General features: G+C 39.8%; 2 protein-coding genes and 2 pseudogenes across 5 annotated transcripts; 3 read left to right on the forward strand and 1 right to left on the reverse strand.

The window, feature by feature from the left end:
- Nucleotides 1–2,770: 2,770 nt before the first annotated feature.
- Nucleotides 2,771–8,661, reverse strand: LOC127645871 (uncharacterized). Its single transcript, XM_052129526.1, has 8 exons — nt 8,601–8,661; nt 8,392–8,513; nt 8,165–8,284; nt 7,627–7,674; nt 6,891–6,959; nt 5,355–5,395; nt 5,165–5,276; nt 2,771–3,132 (listed from the first exon to the last, which is right to left on the reverse strand). Exons 1-8 carry the CDS (start codon nt 8,659–8,661, stop codon nt 2,815–2,817), a joined length of 891 nt encoding a protein of 296 aa, XP_051985486.1. The 3' UTR covers nt 2,771–2,814.
- Nucleotides 8,662–10,917: 2,256 nt separating this feature from the next.
- LOC127643470 (histone H3.2-like) lies at nt 10,918–12,020 on the forward strand (annotated as a pseudogene).
- On the forward strand, nt 11,665–12,699 carry LOC127645902 (histone H2B-like; annotated as a pseudogene).
- A 100-nt stretch (nt 12,700–12,799) lies between these two features.
- Nucleotides 12,800–16,820, forward strand: LOC127643174 (uncharacterized). 4 transcript variants are annotated; one of them, XM_052125791.1, is made up of 5 exons: nt 12,800–12,948; nt 13,308–13,689; nt 14,462–14,697; nt 14,801–14,985; nt 15,655–16,484. In XM_052125791.1, exons 2-5 carry the CDS (start codon nt 13,437–13,439, stop codon nt 16,109–16,111), a joined length of 1,131 nt encoding a protein of 376 aa, XP_051981751.1. In that variant the 5' UTR covers nt 12,800–12,948; nt 13,308–13,436; the 3' UTR covers nt 16,112–16,484. The 4 variants fall into 4 exon arrangements, 3 of the variants coding, with proteins under 3 accessions (XP_051981751.1, XP_051981761.1, XP_051981739.1); XR_007970465.1 differs by adding an exon at nt 16,707–16,820 and having other exon boundaries at nt 12,806–13,689; nt 15,655–16,402; XM_052125801.1 differs by having other exon boundaries at nt 12,806–13,689; nt 15,655–16,083; nt 16,217–16,484.
- Nucleotides 16,821–17,081: the final 261 nt, after the last annotated feature.

The following is a 17,081-nucleotide window of genomic DNA, read 5'->3' on the forward strand; positions in this document are numbered from 1 at the left end:
AGACCAATGCATGCACAACACAACAGAAGATATTTAACTTCTCTTTTAGTGCATTCAAGCTGTTGAAGATGTTCCTCTTTAATTTGAGCAAAGACTTGAACATGAACATCTAAACACACACATGCAAATCATGTCGACTGAATCAGACACACAAGTGACTCTGAAGTGAATTAAATTCAGACTGTCTGTGATTCACAGTAAGATTTAAAACATGTTCATTTCTCCTCTAAAGGAGGTCTGAAGCACAACAGTCTCTTAAACTCTCTCAGTATCAGGATATTAAAGAAGTGAAACTGCTGCATCAGATCTGCTAACACAACATGTTCTGAGTTCCTGGAAACAAACACAAACACAAAAACTGTGAAAACAGAGTGAGAATGAAAGTCACATGTGAAGAGAAGATTGTGATAAAACAACAACATGGCAAAAATATGTGGCCTGCTGACGACTGACAAGAGGCGCTATGCTGGTTCGAGTCTCTTTTGGAGCAGGGCAACCAGAACCGGTTACACATGCAATTACTAAAAAATTAAAAGGTCTCCATGTTTTACACCATATGCAGATATTGCATTTAAAATTTAAATCACTTTGTTTTTAGACAATTTAATTAAAATAGCAACAGATCCAGTGAAAATATGTTCATCAATGAAATGCTCAAGCAACTTTCTGAAGGTTGAGTGATTGACTTTACCTTATTACCTGCTTTTCAAAAATAAGTGCCAAATTCAGTGAGTGAGAAAAGACTAAAAGTGACAAATGTGCATTTTACCAACAGAAACCAACAGCGTGACGTGACAGGACAGGACAGGACAGGACAGGACAGGACCTGCAGCTGGCAGTGCGGAACGATGAGGAGTTGAACAAACTCTTGGGTGGAGTGACCATCGCTCAGGGTGTTGTGCTGCCCAACATCCAGGCTGTGCTGCTGCCCAAGAAGACAAACTAAAGTCTGATTTATATAAACCCAAAGAGTCTTTTAAGAGTCACACTTGAACTGTAAGAGAGTGACGTCTTTATACTCCTTTGAAAACAATAGCAAGATTTGTATTAAAGGAAAATTTTGTTATAAAATCAAAATGTGGGTGGAGGAATATAGTGTCCGCTTTAAAATACAGATATCATGAATGAGGAAGTAATGATAGTTGTATATGTGCAAATGTAGAATATACAGGTGAAACTCGAAAAATTAGAATATCGTGCAAAAGTTCATTAATTTCAGTAATTCAACTTAAAAGGTGAAACTAATATATTATATAGACTCATTACAAGCAAAGTAAGATATTTCAAGCCTTTATTTGATATAATTTTGATGATTATGGCTTACAACTTATGAAAACCCCAAATTCAGAATCTCAGAAAATTAGAATATTGTGAAAAGGTTCAGTATTGTAGGCTCAAAGTGTCACACTCTAATCAGCTAATTAATCCAAAACACCTGCAAAGGGTTCCTGAGCCTTTATATTACTTAATGAACTTGTGCACGATATTCAAATTTTTCGAGTTTCACCTGTAGATGATTTAATCTGCACATAAATGGGCGTGACGAATTTGGCGGCAAACGCTTCATCCCCGCCAGTGAGACGCACCTATAGCCGACAGCTTGGGGACGGCGGCAAAACGAAGCCGTGCGGACATTTTTTGCTATCTGGGAAGTGTATTTAATAATAAACAGTTTAGACTAAATAAAATACAAATGCAGGATAGACGGTATAAAAATAATCCTGAGGAATGATATACTAACATTGTGAATTAACAGTTTGTTTCTTTGGGTTGTTGATGATGGGTTAAAAGTGAGATCAGATTGCTTAATTTAATTTGTATTTTATAAATTGTGTAACAATGAAAAATATAATTAATTTAAGTATATTTTGTGAATATTGTAATTAAAAACATAAATGTATATTATTATAAAGTTATTCGTTATTACCATTCATAAGACTACTCGTTTAAATAAAAAATGAAACGTCACGAGTGTAAAATGAAGCATTTGTGTCATGCGCACAGAGATTGTCGGTACACGATCCGTTCCACCTGCACGATCCGTTCTACGCATGCGCGTAATTACGTAGTAGAAAACGTCATGGTTTAAACGTCACTGTTTTCCTACACTATCGGTACCACGCATGCGATGAAACACTTGACGGCCAGGCGGCACAACTTGCGGCATATTGTGTAACGTTAGTTGTATTGTGTTTAACATTTCACAGAGGGTCTATTTTGATGCTTTTAAACGTAGCTTACGCTATGCATTACGATGCGTTTACGTGGTTGCCAATCCAAAATAATAAAGGAGAGTTGTTACATGAACATACATGATCATTTTCCTCCATACTCTCCTTTGCTATTCATTGCTGTATGGTATTAGGCTTAACTTACCGTGTTTTGGTCTGAGGTCAGTAGTATTGTCAAAGACGGTTTGTGTAGTTTTTTATAATTAAAAGCTGCTAGTATTAGTTAACATTTAAATTGAGTAATTTTGTATTAGTATGGGTCTATATAGGCTAATATCTATATAATATAAATGATGAAAATAATCCCTTCAATGTTGTTTACAGAAGACTATAAGGAACATAATATGCATTTCTGCCTAGACTATCTGCACTTACATGAAGAACTACAAACAAGTCTGGGGAAACGTTATAGAGTATTTCAAACTGACAATGGAAATGACTTGAAAGAAGCATGTGTACACACAGAAGTGACATGAGACCAGCGGTGAACAGTAGTGAAGTACACGTAACTTTATTTAAGAGTAAAAAATTATCTAGCACACACGCAGAGTGTGGGTTGCAAAGTCACCCTGATACACTCACACTAATAAAATGTATATGGGTGACTGTGCACCCTAACTCCAGCATTTACTCTCAGGTTGAGGGTGTCTTTACAAATAACCATGAAGGTTTCCATGTCCTGGATGTTTTCAAAAACAAAAGTGAAAGGCTCCATGGCATAGCACTCCATTGACTCCTTCAGCACCCTCCACGCATTCATTTGGTCATCATGATCCATCAACATGTATGATGGTTCTTGAACCTGGCCAGTGAAAAGCCCAAGACTGTTCCTCACAATGTATTCTGCCTGGTACATATGTTTCAATGTGAGGGGCAGCTCCTCCACTTCCACCTGTTCCTCCTATGATAAAGTAAAATACCATAAATTAAGACTACACTACAACATAAGATGTTTTGGGTCTTTCAAAAGGGGCCTAAAGACATATTTTCAGCATAAATTAAATAGTTATGAGTAATGGTTTGTATATTATTGTATTTTCATTAGGCTATTAATTGCGAACCTTTGTATTGTTTTTATTTGTAAGCCACTTTGGACAAAAGCATCTACTAACTCATATAAACCATAACATGCACAAAGTAAATACAGGTAGGTCTCACAAAATTAGAATATTGTGGAAGTTTGTCAATTTCAAAAATTCAAATGTAAAACTCATACATTATATAGATTCATTAGACACTATGCGAAATATTTCTATTATGCGTGTTAATTTTGATTACTATGGCATATATCTAAAGAAAACCCAAAATTCAGTATCTCACAAAATTAGAATATCACAAACAACCAATAAAAAAACAAGAATTTTTAATACAGAAATGTCAGTCTTCTGAAAAATATGTACACGTATATGCACTAAATACTTGGTTGGGCCTCCGTTTGTTTGAAATACTGCATCAGTGTGACGAGGCATGAAGGCAATCCACATGTGGCACTGCTGAGGTGTTATGGAAGCCTAGGTTTATTTAAAAGCAGCTTTCAGCTCACCTGCATTGTTGTATCTCGTACCTCCGATCTTCCTGTTGGCAATGCCACATAGATTCCCTTTAGGGTTCAGGTCAGACGAGTTTGCAGGGCAATCAAGCACAGTGACTCCTTGGTCATTAAACCAGGTATTGGTACTTTTAATTGATCAATTGTCACACATTATACATACATTTCTGCACATGGTGAAATAATTGGGCAGGTTCCAATTTCAGTTTATTTTTTATTAATTTGCAAAAACTTCTACAATTCTGTATTTTTCTGTCACTATGGGGTACTGAGTGTAGATTAAGAAGAAAAAAAATTAACAAATGTCTCTAGGAGATGGCTGCAATGTAACAAAGGGTGAAACATTGACCACGTTTACATGCACCCTCTTAAATAATGGGATTTTAGCAATATTGCGATTATACTTTACCTCGTGTAAACACAATACTTAATAACGTGATTAAGCTCATAATCGCATCAACTATAATCGTATTAAAACAGGTGGCGTAGGCCGTTTTTAATCGCAGTATGCTGCCATGTAAACACAGTAATTGCACTAACTGAAGTGCGTGTGTGTTTTTGTCACGCACCTTAAGGGCGTATTCATTTTAAACTTGACATTAGGACGTTTTCCCTGAACTCTGTCAACACGACTCACTGTCAGCAGTCTGCCTTCATCCAGAAACAGCTCAAATAACGTGACAGCAGTGTATAACACTGTTACAGGCCCCGACATAATATTTCGGTCTTCATCACGGCACAGAATAACAAAATACGTCCATAAGAACCCGTTTGTTATTTAACATACGTAAATTAAAACAGTGGACAGTATAAGAGTTCATCATTTGTGCTCTGCTTTGGGCTATGTGTGAATAATCAGAAAATAAAAACTGCTAGTAGGAGTGAAGAGGTTTGCTCCAGTCATGTAAACATCTTACTGCAATTAACTCTGATCATTGGAAATAATCGCAATATTGGTGTACATGTGAATGTATGTGCACAATGTATTATTGGCTGTGAATACTTTCCGGATGCACTGTAATGTATGTGCACAATTTTTTTAGCCTGTGTGCACTAAATGTATCCTGTCTCAAATGTTTTCTTATATACCTTAAAATGTAACACCACTTGACCCATGGTGAAATGCTGTTTTGTCTCACTATACACAGTGTACTGTATATGGTTGAAATGACAAACCCACTTGACTTGAACTGTTTGTTACGATCTTCTATTTTTGAATATATCACGTGACGTAACATGTTGTATAAATCTATATAATGTATCAGTTTCAAGTTTTACATTTAATTCAGTAATTCACACACTTTTCCACAATATTCTAATTTTTTGAGACCTACCTGTATAGAATGCATACGTGAAAATTGTTGTCTGTTTAGTTTGGCCATACCTTGACTATTTGGGGTCGAGAAATCCTATAAATAGGTGGTAGGGTGCCTGCCATCAGCTGTTCTGCCTCCTCTGTCCAGAAAGCAAAGCGCTGCCCGAAGTTCTGCCCATGCCTATTCAAAAGTATGGTACTTTTAATGTAGCATAATTTTAAAGCAGACCAATGTTTTACAGCTTGCAATGTGTCCTACCTTGCAATCGACAATTTCTCCAGAATCTGGAGACACCACCACTTCGAATAGATGGTATGTCAGTCTGTAATACACATGTAATATTGGAGTCTTGCATTGTTTGTTTTTAACATTCTTTGATACATATACATTCCATGAATTACAACTTACATCCAAAAAGTGAAACATGGCACCAGTACAGATGCAAAGGGCATACTGTTAAAGAGAAAAATAATGATTACGGAGATTTAGGACAAACAGGAGAAATTTAGTAGAAATTGTATAAGTTTACCATAAGCATGAATATCCCACAGCTCTGTCCATCTGACTGAACTGGAAATGGCTGAAAAGTAATATACAGTTACTCAGATGTGATGTTGACAACCATATATAGTGTCCGCTGAGCAAAATGAAATAGCAAAATTACATATTAAGCAAAGTTACATCAAAATCTTTGCCCGTCTTCTCCACCCACGGTCCATTAGCCACTGCTCCTGCAAGTTGTCTGGAAAAAAATTATGCAAAACTGAATCCATAGAACAAGGTTTTTGCCTCAATCCTAAAGCCAGAGAACAAGGCTTTTACTCAAACCTAAAGCCAGAGAACAAGGCTTTTACTCAAACCTGAAGCCAGAGAACAAGGCTTTTACTCAAACCTGAAGCCAGAGAACAAGGATTTTACTCAAACCTAAAGCCAGAGAACAAGGATTTTACTCAAACCTAAAGCCAGAGAACAAGGCTTTTACTCAAACCTAAAGCCAGAGAACAAGGCTTTTACTCAAACCTGAAGCCAGAGAACAAGGCTTTTACTCAAACCTGAAGCCAGAGAACAAGGCTTTTACTCAAACCTGAAGCCAGAGAACAAGGCTTTTACTCAATCCTAAAGCCAGAGAACAAGGCTTTTACTCAATCCTAAAGCCAGAGAACAAGGCTTTTACTCAATCCTAAAGCCAGAGAACAAGGCTTTTACTCAATCCTAAAGCCAGAGAACAAGGCTTTGCCTGAACAGGATATCAGTCCATTTCACTCAGTTTGATCTGTATTTGTTAAGGCTGTTACACAGTGTTGTTCAGGATTAACTGGATGAAAAAAAAAAAATTTTATTCCCATAGTAGCATGTAACTACATGCACTTTCTGTTCTCTGTGTTAGCCTTAATCGGTCACAGGTCAAACCTTGCTAATGTCCTCTGCTTATGCGTTTCAAACCTAAATATGGTTCGGTATTTCTCATCTCCAAACCCATTTGGACATAATGAGTCCAGAAAAATAGCCTCCTTCTTAGCAACTAATAACACCTATGAAGAACATACCCTATTAATGTCAGCTATAGGGGCACCAACTGGTTTAAAAATAGAGGAAAAACTAAAAAACAATGTAACTGTACACAAAGCATGTAGTGGCTTGCTGTTTGTGACCCCTAGACCATGCTGGCAAAATGATGATATCTTTAGATTCCACATTGTCCTATGAAAAAAAAAATATGTTCAGATCTCCTTGGACATATCTTCACTTAAAGAGGTGTATCTGCTGGACTTGTCAACACATTATGCAACTTACCGGCAAACTAGGTTCCCTTAGTTTCCATTTAGGGACTTCAAATAGGTCAGCAATGTGGACATCCATTCCCTGAATAAAATTGTATGTCTGCATTTCATATACATATATCTCACAAAAGTGAGTACCCCCCTCACATTTTAGCAAATATTCTGTTATATCTTTTCATGGGACAGCACTATAGAAATGAAACTTTGATGCATCTTAAGGTAGTCAGTGTATAGTTTGTTATGCAGTATAGATTTATTGTCCTCTGAAAATTACTCTACATACAGCCATTAACGTCTAAACAGCTGGCAACAAAAGTGAGTACACCTCACAGCGAATGTCCTAATTGTGCATAAACTGTCAATATTTTGTGTGAGTACCATTATTATGCACTGCCTTAACCCCTACAGACTTGAAATTCACCAGAGCTGCATAGGTTTCTATAGGAATCATCTCCCAATCCTTCATGATGACATCAGAGCTGGTGGATGTTACACTCCTTGCTCTCCTCCACCTTCCACTTTTGTTACCAGCTGTTTAGACGTTAATGGCTGTATGTAGAGTTATTTTTAGAAGACAAAACATCTATACTGTTATACAAGCTGTACAGCAACTACCTTAAGATGCTTCACAGTTTCATTTCTATAGTGTTGTCCCATGAAAAGACAAAGCATTTGGGAAAAATGTCAGAGGTGTACTCACCTTTGCACAAATTTATGTGTAAGTCATCAAGGTAAATACAAATACATACATGTCTCCTGGCTGCAGCCTCTACCAGCCTGAAGCACGCATTCCCAATCTGAAAGCACAGAATGTTTTGCATAATTACAATAAAGGCATTAGAACCATCCAAACTAGGGCTGAACGATATTCTGTTTTAGCATCAACATCGCGACGTGCGCATGTGCACAAGGAAACACCACCAATTTGTCTGATCACTTAAAACGGCACCACAAAGCGCTTTACGACGGATACAAAGTCCATTTCCTCACAGAGGACTTCGAGATAAAAAGTCGCAGTTTGCAGACGGCATTTTTCCCGGAGAGTCATACAGCCGAGAAAATCGCAGAGGCCCTGAGAGAAGCGGTGACGGCGTGGGGCTTAGATGAGACACGTCAAGTCTGTATAACAACAGATAATGCAGCGAACATGGTGAATTATTGACTTTAGCCTGGATTGATGGCTCACAATATCGCTAATATATATCGTTGGAAAAAAATATCGCAATGTATTTTTTTTCCAATATCGTGCAGCCCTAATCCAAACTCTTTACAGCAATATCCACTTACATTGCTCTCCACCTGTTTATCTAGCCCCAGGCTCCAAAAGTCCTCCCTTCGAAGACAAACTGGGCCATCCAGAACAACAATTTCTTTTGCTGGACGTGTTCTGTCTAGCACATAGGTCAGCTAGAAATAAACAAATATCCCTGTTAGGAATGAGCAATCATGCATTTATTATTTAAAGCACACTAACAAGCTGTGCATGTGAACATCCAGTTTAGTTTGGCACTCACCACTTGTTCTTGCTGAGGACACAACCTCTTGGACCACAGTGGACCTTTATTGGCATACTGGTGGTCCACCATTCCAATGTCTTCTGCATCGTTTTGGCTGCCCTCAGATTCATGGCTATGATCTACACAACAGTAAAGTAAATACTAATCATCATTGTCAAGTGTCATGTTTATATTTGCTATGTCACCAAGTAGGATTATTACAATACCTTGTGGCCGAAAGTAGGGCCTTAGCTGCGTAACATTAACTTTCTGTATTTTCCCTGACATAGCCACACTTGCCACACCCTTCTCGGTCAAGGATGTGAGGGTGAATGGCCCTTGGTGGAGATCCTGCAAACAATTTCCCTTCTTCACCTTCTTTTGGGCTCCCCAATTAGGACCTCGTCCCCTGCCTTAACTGAGCACTGGCGAACCCCTTTCCTTTTCTTTGCCTCAAAAGCCTTTTTTTGTTTCCCCTGTGCCTTTTCAATGTTTTTACGTACCTTAAAGATAAGAATATATTACTATGCGAACATTCTTATTCAAATTGAACATGCCATCCACACAACTCTGAACAAACCGTTTCATTGAGGGCCTTGACTCCAGCTAGTTTTAGCTCCAGCTCCTCCTCTGGGTCCGCCAATTCAAAGGCAGCATCTGTCTCACAGACATTTAATGCCTGTGGTAGACGGGGTGCCTATTGTACATTAAAAAGTACGGGCTGTACTTGGTGGATCTCTAATTTGAAACAAAATGTTTTGCATCAAATCACAAAATAAAACTCTTAAAACATGTATGCAATATACATTATCTAGTCATTTTGAATAATAACCTGTTTTGCAGTGTTTATTCCATAAACTATGGCCTGCAAGTGGATGTCCCAATCATCATGGTGCTGATTAACATATTTTCTGAGAGTCCTCTTTACATTTTGATTAGTTCTCTCATCCTTCAACATAGAAAGGAATTACTACATGCACTTTAGTATACATTGGCTAAAGTTGACTTTACTGTTTAGCGGGATGTCATGATGGCACACTTACTTGGCCGTTTGACTGTGGATGGTATGCACTTGTGATGGCATGCTTGATGTTCAGCGCCGCAAATATGTGTGCATTAAGCTGTACATAATTCAGACACACATGGTTATTTTCAATATTTATTGGTCTCAGAAATGACCAATGACCGCTTAAAACAGCGTGAATTGTGATGATGTCATATGTCCTGTATGAAGGGAGAGGGTAATAAGGACACATACCTCGTTAACAAATGCACGGCCCCTGTCAGTGATGATTTTCCGGACCATACCAAACGTGTAGAGCTTTGACACAAGTGCCTCAGCCACCTCAGTGCTGGAGCCACACTTCAAAGGCTCAGCGATAACCCACTTGGTGAAAAGGTCTGTCACCGTGAGGACGTATTGATGGTCTTTCATGGTTTTTTCAGTGGACCAATGAGGTCCATACCGACCACCTCCCATGGCTCTTTCACCTGTAGAGATATGTAATATTACCACATCACCTAACGTGTCGCTTCAAGTGGTACACCAAGTTAAGCTCTACCTTAATAGGGTGAAGGGCAGGAGACACAGTCTTTATGGGGTCGTTCTTTTGGCATCTGTGACAGCTTTTGACCTGATGGATACATTTGTTATTTAGACCAAATAATTATCTTAAGTCAAACAAAGCCACTAAATCAATTCATTGCCTTAAAGCCATAATGTTAAATTCCATGAAAGTTCCAAAAAGTACCCAATCTGCTACATCTGCCTTTATGTTATCCCAGTAGTACCCCACAACAACCCTGTCCATGGTCGCCCTCACGCCCCCATGGTTCCCTGTGCCAGGGTTGTTGTGGCACTCCTCCAGGACAGCCCGCCTCTGCTCATCAGACAGCACAACCAGCCTCATGAATTGTGCACTGGGGCCAATGTAGAATAATTTACTTTCTGTGATAGACAAACAATGTTTGTTACGTAATGATTTTGCTGCTTTGTTTGGTATTACAATACAGTGCATTATGTGCACATGTGTCTTTGTTCAGGGATGCAAACACCTGTGGTGAAAAATGTTGGCGGTTACTATGTCTGACTAGATGGACTGACATGACATGTTCACACGTGTTAACTAAAACAATGCTAATATTATTTCAAATACCCACACTCACGTACCTCTTATAACGAAATGTGCAGCCATTCGTGAGACCTTCTTCTTCAACGCCGCATCCACCAACCCGTCAACCAAATATTGTCTAACGGCAGCGTAAAGGGCAAACTTCTCATTTCTTCCGCTGAACTCCATTTTCTTTCGCTGTGAGTGAATGAAAGTCTCGCGGTACAAATATGCGCATGCGTAGAACAGATCGTGCAGTGTCGTAAATCAAAATCAACGTCGCAAAACAGAATTATCATTTGCGCATGTGCGTTCTCTACTACGTAATTACGCGCATGCGTAGAACGGATCGTGCAGGTGGAACGGATCGTGTACCGACAGAGATGAACTGAACTAAAGATCATGAGCGGGAAACTGCCGCCGCTTGTTTGAAAAGACGATCCGTTCATTCATTGGTCAACTGTGATGCGTAGACGTCCATATCAGCCAATCACAAGCCTCTTCACCCTCCCCACACTGAGCGCGTGCTCGAACTAACCTTTATAAAGCAGCGGTGTAACGCTCATCTGCATTTCCTGTGAAGAACAGAGAAGAGACTGTTGAAGTCATGGCAAGAATTAAACAGACCGCTCGTAAATCCACCGGAGGAAAAGCCCCGAGGAAGCAGCTCGTTACTAAAGCCGCCCGTAAGAGCGCTCCAGACACCGGTGGAGTCCAGAAACCACATCGTTACAGGCCCGGTACCGTGACTCTGAGAGATCCGCCGTTATCAGAAGTCCACTGAGCTGCTGATTCACAAACTGCCTTTCCAGCGTCCGGTGAGAGAAATCGCTCAGGATTTCAAGACGGATCTGCGCTTCCGGAGTTCCGCTGTCATGATCCTGCAGGAGTCCAGCGAGGATTATTTGGTCGGTCTGTTCGAGGACAACAACTTGTGTGCCATCCATGCCAAGAGGGTCACCATCATGCCCAAAGACATTCAGCTGGCACGCCGGAGAACGCGCTTAAATCCACAGTGACGTCACCAACATCAACCCCGGAGACTCTTTTAAGAGTCACTTCAATCCCACTGACGGATCATTTCATTGTCAACGAGTCTTCTGATCTGTTGTACATTTGACAAATATTGGGCATACTTTTGTAAATCGGAATAATACATAAAATGATAAGAGGAATAACAATGTTGGTGATGGTAGTTGTCAATCACGAGGCGATGGACGGGATTAACATTTAGAAGCCCCTGATTGGCTGTTCTGAAGTTTGAGAATGCTGAATGTGTCCAATGAAATCAATCGTGAATTTCTGTGATGATTGTTTATTGTTTGTCTCCAGTGTGAAAATATACTGGAGCATTTAGAGGTCCAGGAAGGAGAGTTTCGCGATCTACATGTATAAAGTCCTGAAGCAGGTTGATCCTGACACCGGGATCTCCTCCAAGGCGATGGGAATCATGAACTCTTTCGTCAACGACATCTTGGAGCGCATCGGCGGTGAAGCGTCTCGTCTCGCTCACTACAACAAGCTCCACCATCACATCGAGAGAGATCCAGACCGCCGTGCGTCTGCTGCTGCCCGCTGAACTGCACAAACACGCCGTGTCTGAGGCACAAAGCACCAAATACACCAGCTCCAAGTCCAATAACATCTGTGTCCTCCATTAACACAAACACTCTTTTAAGAGTCTCACATGTTCTCGTTTGAAGAGTTTGGATCTTTACAGAAAGTGAAATGACGGTCATCTGTATTGCACACTATTATTTATTAGTGATTAATGCAATCCGAGGTGTTGTGTTGAAGATTGTGTCATTTAGCAATGGTCAGTTATAATGTTCACATCTGCTGGTGTTCAGATATTCATGATTTAGTGGCTCCACCTTGTGTGCTTATGAAGAATAAATCACCCAACAGTGTCATTTAACTGCTTTATACCTTTTGTTCTGTCAATGTAGACATAAAAGATGCGTCACCAGGTTTTAGTTTAGAGCGACAAATCGTACCAGCGTACTTTGAGGTCAAAATGTGGACAGGTTTGCAGGTCTACAATTAACTTTTATTGTGTTGGATAAATTTCATTGTCAACAATTCTTCTGCTCTGTTGAACATTTGACACATTTTGAACATTGAGCTTTAAATATTTTCTCTACAGAAAAAAACTGTTTCATTTGAGTGAAATAAACTCCAATGATTTTAAACTATGAGCAAGAAATAAACACGTGACGTGACTTTCATCCTCCTTCAGTGGTGTGTTTCTACTAGGTCCTATAGGTGAATGCAAACATCTTCTCCGGATGTTGGTCGAGTCATATTCGAGTGAATATTAAACTCTCGTCATCATGTCTGGAAGAGGAAAATGAGATTGTCATTGTAAAGTTCCGCTTTATAATAGTTGGAGAATCATCAAACCGTCTCGCTCGCCGTGTCGGTGTCAAGCGGATCTCCGGTCTGATCTACGAAGAGACTCGCGGTGTGTTGAAGGTGTTACTATGGCAAGCCGTTTTAGCATTTAAACCTTTGTTCTGACTATCTATAAATATATTTTAAGCTAGTAACAATTGTATTTTGACGAGTGATAATTATAATTCGCCTAGTCAGAATGACAATTAGAGATATCTGCAATTATAACTGCACTAGTAAGAAATCCGATTTGAGATATCTGTAATATATTTTGACTAGTCAAAACTCAATTTAAGATATCTGTAATGATGCCATTGATATCTTTAAAAGACGCGTCGTTTATCCGCAAAGGTAATTAGAGATATCTCTAATTCGATTTCGACTAGTCACAATTGTATTTTAAGATATCTGAATTGTACTCGCTCCTAGAGGAATCCACTGTTGCGTGACGTGAAACTACATTTCCTCAGCACCACCCAGAGTTCCTCCCCTCCTCCCTAACGCTAACAACTTTTTTCCGAGAGAAAAGATATGAAGTAGTTCAGGGATTATTAAAAGATGGCGGCAGCTGTTCTCGACAAAATAGCAAGAAAGTGTCAACAAATTGAAAGAGCTCAAAGTCAGGGAAATTGTGGTGAGCGCGAACTTCGTGCGATAGATGACTGCTTAAGAAATGCACAGAGAATTTTGTATTTGCTACCTCTTGAGACGTATGAAGAATTGAACAGAAATCTGGATGAAATTCGAACAATGTCAACGCATTTGCGGAGTGAGGGAACTACAGCTTTTTCCGTTTCTCAAAGGAGCTCAGGTGAGTTTCTGGTTTTTAAAAACTAGGCCTATGTTCTTTATCTGCAGTAACCACATACACAAGCGAGGCATCTCGGAAAGCTTGTTTTTGTCTTGTTTATGTGTTTGTTTATTGTCTGCTCTCTACTTTGGTCATGACGGTAGCCATGGTAATACAACTGTAACTTTCCCCTCGGTCTGCACCTGCATTAAAAGTAGTCTAACCAGTGTACATGCTATGTAACTATTCACTTACAAAATTAATACAGTTATAATACAAATTCAAATCTATATACCTATTGTACATAATACATATAGTTAAAAGTATGACTGTACAACAAACTGTATGCCTACATAATTGTATTAACATTTTAGAAGAAAATAAGGATTAAAGAAACAATTATTTGAATGGCTACTGAAAAACGCTACTGATAAGGTAAATCCATAAAAATTTATTTGTATGTGACATTCAGATTATCACACATCAATGTACCTTATTTACGTTTAAAAATAACAGAAACAGACTCTCCAACAGGTCAAAGTTTAATTTTAATTTTTCAACTTTGTCTGGTCAAGTTCCATGACTCATAATAAAGAAATTGTATTTCTTCAACATTTGTACTAAATATTGAAAAAGTAATTTAAATCTGCCATCACCCTGTTTTTAGACCATTACCTTGTTCCATTCCTTCTTTTCTTTCCATTCTTATTTGTCACCATTTTTCTAATATTATACTGCTTGCCATTAGGAGCTACATGTCAGTAATTCAAATATATGTTACTTTCAATTGCAGGTAGCCGAGGTAGACCAGCCATTCAAATAACACGTGACCAAATTGAATTTTTAATGAAGCAAGGTCACACAGTCAAGCGAATGGCAAGAATGTTAGGGTGCTCATCCTCATTTCTGTACAAGAGGTCCAAGCTGCTTGGTGTATCAATCAGGAGCAGAATGTCAGGAGTGGATGATGAAGAACTTGAAAATGTAGTGAGACGACTCCAATGCCAGTATCCAAATACTGGAAATGAGGTAAGCCTTGTTTGATTCCATTTTTAGGTCTGTCCTATCAGTTCATAAACTAATTATTATTATTTAATTTGTTTTGTTTTTCAATTCAATGCAACCATTTTAGATGATGCGAGCCTTACTGGTTGCAGAAGGATTGAGGGTTTCCCGGCATAGGGTTCGTGAGATGTTGGTCCGTATCAATCCAGCGGCTGCTGCAAGGAGATGGAGTAGCACAGTGGCTAGAAGAGTTTATCATGTGCCCTGTCCCAACAGTCTCTGGCACATTGATGGCAACATGCGCCTCATAAGGTTAGTTTAATTGTATTTTTTGTCCTGCTAATGCAGCATTTAAATGGTGTGACAGTGCGTTTCTGCGATACTAAATTATAGCCTAGTGTAGACTTGCATTATCCAATTTTGATTTATAGAATCTACAGCCAAATATGTTCACACACATGCAATTACCACAACCTAAGCAGCCATTGTAAATCATAATACTACAATAACATTATAACAGTTCACCATATCGTCCTGGCCTAAAACGACTAAATGTTAAATCATTAAGACATTTTAGATCCAATGATGTTTTGTAAAGCTGGTTTGAAAGAGTATGTACTGTGAAACTGTACAAATGTTTCACTTGATGCATTTATTATATGAATTATTAATACATTACATACAATTATTCTAAGTATAACACAGTGTAGTTTGTAGTTTACTCCTATAGTCCCTAATATTCCAGTTGTCCTTATGTTGCCCTACATTTCCCCATTTCTTGATTATTAGACCCTGCTTTTTTCATCATTTATTCATGTGAAAAAAAAAAAAAGATTTGTTCACAATTACATTTAAAGTGTCTTTTGTGACGTCCAGCATAACAGAAACCTGGGAACTGTGAAAAAGTGGGACCTCTTTGTTCTTCACACTTTACTACCTATAATATTTAACTTACATTTTGTATTTGTATTTTACTTTTAGATGGGGCTTTGTGATTCATGGTGCAATCGATGGACATTCCCGACTAATCACATACCTAAATTGCAACACCAACAACTGTGCTAGTACTGTGCTGTCTCAGTTTATTCAAGCAACATGCCTTTACGGTCTGCCCTCTAGGGTAAGGTCAGATCACGGTGGTGAGAACATACAAGTGGCCTTGTTTATGAACCTTGTACAAGGACTTCAGCGCCGGAGTCACATTACTGGGGAATCTGTCCACAACCAAAGGATAGAACGTTTACATTTACATTTACATTTATGCATTTGGCAGACGCTTTTATCCAAAGCAACTTACAGTGCACTTGTTACAGGGACAATCACCCCGGAGCAACCTGGAGTTAAGTGCCTTGCTCAAGGGCCCAACAGTGGCATCTTGGTGGTGCTGGGGCTTGAACCCCCAACCTTCTGGTCAGTAACCCTGAGCCTCAACCACTGAGAACAATCATTCTACAGCATGTTCTACAGTCTTGAAGATTCTGAACTGCTTGATCCCAGCAATGACCTTCACAAAGTTTCGCTCAGCATAGTTTTTCTTCCACAGATCCAAGCTAGACTACAGCACTTCAAAGAGGCATGGAATCACCATGCTTTGCGGACAGAAAACAATAAAACACCAACACAGATATGGACAGAAGGAATGCTGTCAATGATAGGAACTGACAGCACAGCCATCAACAATGTGTTTGGAGACGATCTCTACAGGCCAGAACATTTTAATGAACGTTTGGTTACGTATGTAACCTCCGTTCCCCGAGGGAGGGAACGACACGTTGTGTCGGAGAAGCGACACTAGGGGTCTCTCTTGAGCGCCGATATTCACCTCTGATCTATGAAAAAAGGCCAATGAGAGTTGGCAGCCAGTATTTGCATGTCCCGCCCCCGGACATACGGGTATTTAAGCGGCGCAAATACGGGAGTTCATTCAGGATTTTTCTGAGGTGCCGGAAATGGTCCGGCCACAACAGTGGCTCGGTTCAGTGACATGGCGGAGGAAAGACACAACGTGTCGTTCCCTCCCTCGGGGAACGGAGGTTACATACATAACCAAACGTTCCCCGGTTCACCTCTCAGGAACCTGAGGATCAGGTCGTGCTTACCCAAAGACTTGCCGTCTACAGGATCGTGGTGGGCGGCGATAGCGGCAACATACACCTTGAGGGTGGACGGGGACAGCCTCCTGTCCAGCCTCTCCTGTAGGAACAGGAGCACTGACCTAATCGCGCATCTCTGCGGGTCTTCGGCTCGGGAAGAACACCAATCTGCGAACAGGCGCCACTTTAGGGCATAAAGGTGCCTGGTAGAGGGAGCTCTGGCTTGGTTGATGGTATTCACAACGGTCGCCGGTAAGCCGGCTAGCTCTTCCGCGTCCCGTCCAGGGACCAGACGTGGAGGTTCCAGAGGTCTGG

Source organism: Xyrauchen texanus, chromosome 1 (genome assembly GCF_025860055.1).
Source record: "Xyrauchen texanus isolate HMW12.3.18 chromosome 1, RBS_HiC_50CHRs, whole genome shotgun sequence".
In the NCBI taxonomy this organism is placed as follows: domain Eukaryota; kingdom Metazoa; phylum Chordata; class Actinopteri; order Cypriniformes; family Catostomidae; genus Xyrauchen; species Xyrauchen texanus.